Source organism: Otolemur garnettii, unplaced genomic scaffold, assembly GCF_000181295.1.
Source record: "Otolemur garnettii isolate 467f Iridium unplaced genomic scaffold, OtoGar3 scaffold00233, whole genome shotgun sequence".
Taxonomy (NCBI): domain Eukaryota; kingdom Metazoa; phylum Chordata; class Mammalia; order Primates; family Galagidae; genus Otolemur; species Otolemur garnettii.
Genome location: NW_003852628.1, coordinates 2,003,458 through 2,007,576, shown reverse-complemented (window position 1 = coordinate 2,007,576; position 4,119 = coordinate 2,003,458). Strand labels below are relative to the sequence as shown.

At 50.3% G+C, this 4,119-nt stretch overlaps 2 protein-coding genes across 2 annotated transcripts in view; both read right to left on the bottom strand.

The window, feature by feature from the left end:
- Positions 1-1,221, bottom strand: part of LGALS4 (galectin 4) — an 8,217-nt gene extending 6,996 nt beyond the window's left edge. Inside the window, exons 1-2 of the mRNA XM_003802145.3 lie at positions 1,023-1,221; positions 622-710 (exon numbers count right to left, since the gene is read on the bottom strand). Of these exons, the coding sequence (XP_003802193.1) occupies positions 622-710; positions 1,023-1,067 (134 nt within the window). The 5' untranslated portion in view covers positions 1,068-1,221. The remainder of the gene's footprint in view (positions 1-621; positions 711-1,022) is intronic.
- A 2,107-nt stretch (positions 1,222-3,328) lies between these two features.
- Positions 3,329-4,119, bottom strand: part of ECH1 (enoyl-CoA hydratase 1) — a 10,295-nt gene continuing 9,504 nt past the window's right edge. Inside the window, 2 exon segments of the mRNA XM_023508248.1 lie at positions 3,329-3,929; positions 4,019-4,113. Of these exon segments, the coding sequence (XP_023364016.1) occupies positions 3,825-3,929; positions 4,019-4,113 (200 nt within the window). The 3' untranslated portion in view covers positions 3,329-3,824.

Sequence of the window (4,119 nt, the reverse complement as noted above, 5' to 3'; positions counted from 1 at the left end):
GGCATCACGCTCACAGCAACCTCCAACTCCTGGGCTCAAGCGAGTCTCCTGCCTCAGCCTCCCAAGTAGCTGGGACCACAGGCACCGGCCACAACACCTGGCTATTTTTTGGTTGCAGCTGTCATTGTTGTTTGGCGGGTCCGGGCTGGGGATTCGAACCCACCACCTTAGGTGTACGTGGCTGGCACCTTAGCCGGTTGAGCTATAGGTGCCGAGCCAGAAACAACAATTCTTTGAGATCAGTTCAGTTATAATCATCATGGCCCTAGAAAAGCAAGACTTCAAGACTCATTATAGTATGTACTTTCCAGTTCTCAGTGTTTTTACAGACAAGAAGCTGGGCACAGATGGGTTCACTGGCTTTCCCCCTACTCAGCTGGTGAGGGGCAGAGCTGGCGTTTGGATTCCAATTTCAAGCTATCAACCCCATTAGTTGCAGTCCAGTGTCCCAACTCTGGGGCCACCTATCCCAGTGAGCCCTCCCCCACTCCTCCTAGCCCCCAAGTCCCTCTCCTCATCTGGCCAGGGCTGGTCTTTGGCCATCAGGTGAGGTGGCAAAGAGGCGCCTCCACCAGCCAGAGTGGAGGGCAGAGGCCCAGCGGCCAGCCTGAGAAGTCTTACCTCTTCATGTGCTCACTGGCCACTCCTTGGATGTACACGGACATTCCCACGCTGAGCCCACCGGGGATGGGCCTGTGGTAGGGCAGCGTCTGTAGAAGGGGTGTTGTGAGGGGCCTGAGGTCATTTGCCTGTTGCAGCTTTGACCCCTCACCAACTACCCCACCCCAACCCCTGTCCCTCAAGCAGGTGAGAGGGGAGTAAGAGTCGGGATTAGGGTGAAGGTGAAGAGGGCCCAGAGGTAGGTGTGGGTGAAAATAGCCTGAGCATCAGGTTGGAAGTAAATCAGAGTTGGCCCCAAAGGTCAGGCGCAGTCTGAGGATCCCAGGAGAGGAAGACTGGGGTGTGGGATCAGGTGGAGCTAAGCCAGAACCCGAGGCTGGGGGCTTCAGCCAGCATCTCACCGGGTTGTAGGTGGGCTGATAGCCTGGTGCAGGGACATAAGCCATCTTGAGAGGCTGAGCTGGTGATGCGTCCTGTGAGAAGAGCTGTAGGAGAGGGAAATGGTGGTAGATGGCAGGTGGTAGGTGACTCTTATACTGGAGGGTATGGGAGTGGCTGGCAGGGGCGAGTCCTCAGGTCCCTCTTCTGTGGCTCCCTGGCTCTTGATTTCTCGCCTCCCTTCCTGTACCAACCTCACTGGTGAAAAATTCATCTGGGTCCCCTCCCCACGCCCTCCTCCAAAAAGGAAATGCTAGTGAACTTTGGCCTTGCCAGGGTCTTATCAGAGTCCATAAAACCCTGCCTGACTTTTGTTGGCAGAGGGAGGGTGAGACCAGAGAGGGTAGGCAGGGCAGGGCAGGGCTGGGGCAAGCCACAGGAGTGGCCCAGGACAGGTGGGCAGTGGAAGTGGGGAGGAACTTCAAGTTCTTGACCTCTCCACTAGGCCAGGTGGCTCACTCCTGTAATCCTAGCTTGAACTTAGCAGTTCGAGATCAGCCTGAGCAAGAGTGAGCTAAAAATAGCCATTTTGGTGGTAGGCATCTGTAGTCCCAGCTACTCAGGAGGCTGAAGCAAGAGGATCAATTGAGCCCAGGAGTTTGAGGTTTCTGTGAGCCATGATGCCATGGCACTCTACTGAGAGTGACAAAGTCTGTCTCAAAAAAAAAGAAAGTTCTTGGCCGAGCACAGTTGCTCGCTCACACCTATAATCCTAGCATTCTGGAAGGCCAAGGTGGGTGGATACCTTGAGTTTATGAGTTCAAGAATGGCCTGAGCAAAAGCGATACCCTGTCTCTACTAAAAATAGAAAACTGAGGCAAGAGGATCTCTTAAGCCCAAGAGTTGGAGGTTGCTGTGAGTTATGATGCCATGGCACTCTACTTGAGACTCTGTGTCAAAAAAAAAAAAGTTCTTGACCTCTCAGCACTGTGAAAGGACCCAAAGTTGTTAGTTATTGCATGCTCACTGCATGTGTTTACTTCGTACATTCTATTTTTCATAAAATGTTTGACAGCACTGGTGTCCATTGCCAGAGGTTCTGGATTCAAATCCTGCCTATGCCACTTTCTTATTTTGTGATCTTGTATCAGTGCTTTACCCTCAATTTGCCCACTTGCCATATATGTTGAAAATTACCCATGTATAAAATGGGGATAATAATAGTATCAATTTCATGGGGCCCTTGAAAGGGATCACTGGCTGGGTGTGGTGGCTCACACTTGTAATCTTAGCACTCTGGGAGGTTGAAGCAGATGGATCTGCTGAACTCAGGAGTTTGAGACCAGCCTAAGCAAGAGTGAGACCCTGTCTCTACTCAAAATAGAAAAACTAGTCAGGCTCAGTGCCTGTGGCTCAAGCGGCTAAGGCACCAGCCACATACACCTAAGGTGGCGGGTTTGAATCCCCAGCCCGGGCCCGCCAAACAACGATGGCTGCAACCAGAAAATGGCCGGGCGTTGTGGCGGGCACCTGTAGTCCCAGCTACTTGGGAGGCTGAGGCAGGAGACTAGCTTGAGCCCAGGAGTTGGAGGTTGCTGTGAGCTGTGATGCCATGGCACTCTACCCAGGGGGATAGCTTGAGGCTCCATCTAAAAAAAGAGAAAAACTAGTCAAGTGTAGGGGCACATGGCTATAGTCCCAGCTACTTGGGAGGCTGAGACAAGGGGATTGCTCAAGCAGAGGAGTTTGAGGTTGGTGTGAGCTATGATGCCACAGCACTCTACCCAGTGTGATAGAGTAAGACTATGTCTCAAAAAAAAAAAAAAAAACAACAAAGGTGGGGAAAGAAAAAGAAAGGGATCACTAAGGTAATAAATGCTCAGAACAGAACTTGGCGTGTAGAAAGCACTAAATTAATGCCTGGTTTCTTGTACTCATTCCAAAGGCAAAATCAGGGGATTGGGATTATATATGGATAAAAAACCCAAAGCTTAAAGAAATAAGGAAGTTGGCTTCAGATTGGGTAGCAAGCAAACCCCACCTAGATGCCACCACTCTGTGCAGTGAGAGACAGCAGGCAGGATGACCCCACCCTAACCTAGGAGCAGACCGGTTTGAAATAAAACCACAGGTAGTCATTCAGCCAGAGGAAGGGCAGCCACCTTGGCTGTCTCCATCCTTCCCTGACTTTCCATTGGCTCTCATTAGCCCAGGCCAGTCTGAATGGTCATCACCCATGTGCCACCCATGGACCAAATCTCTCCACAGTTGCTGTCCTTGGAGACCCTAGGCACGTCTCAACCCCACCCCCCATAATAAGGACACCAGGTTCTCTCTTCTTTACATTGCTTTATTGTTCATAGGGTGAAGATAAGGCCCTGGGCTTGTGGAAATCAGTCTCTCTCTCTCTCTCTTTTTTTTTTTTACAAAAAATGAAATTGACACTTATTATTACATTTAATGGCACTTAATACTGTTTAGAAGTTTGAAAATAACATTTGAATGGGTTCCTTGGGTATATTTTGACACAGAAAAAAATTATATGTATTTTTTTTTTTAATTTCAGAATATTCTGGTGGTACACATATTTTACACATAGTTATATGAATTGCTTTTGTACAGTTTGAATCTGAATCTAAGTTGTAAGTGTGCTCAAAACCCAAATACTGTGCATGAAATCGAGGTCGTGAGGTTACAAACTGCGAGACTAGGAGAGAAGGCACTGAGACAACAACTTCGCCAATCCCCCTCCGTCAGATGACCAAACGCAGGGGTAAGGCGGGACTTGGCCGGACCCAGAGCCAAAGCCCTGAACTAGCGGACTCTCAGAGCTTGGAGAAGTTAATGCTTTTCAGTTCCTTCTTCTCCATCGCTGCCTGGACAGACTTCACAATGTCCTGGGTCTGCAGCATGCTCATGTTCCAGGACGCCTGCGTGACCAATCAGAGGACAAGGCTGAGCCTGGATTGGTCTCCCTGGGACGAGAGGGGGGCTGTGACTGGACAGAGGGTCGCCTTACCATGTAGTTGAGGCTCTCAGCTACGGAGTGGTCCCGGGAGTAGAGCAGGTTGACTTTAGTGCTCTGCACAGCCACCGGGCTCTTGCTGGAAATCTCTGCCG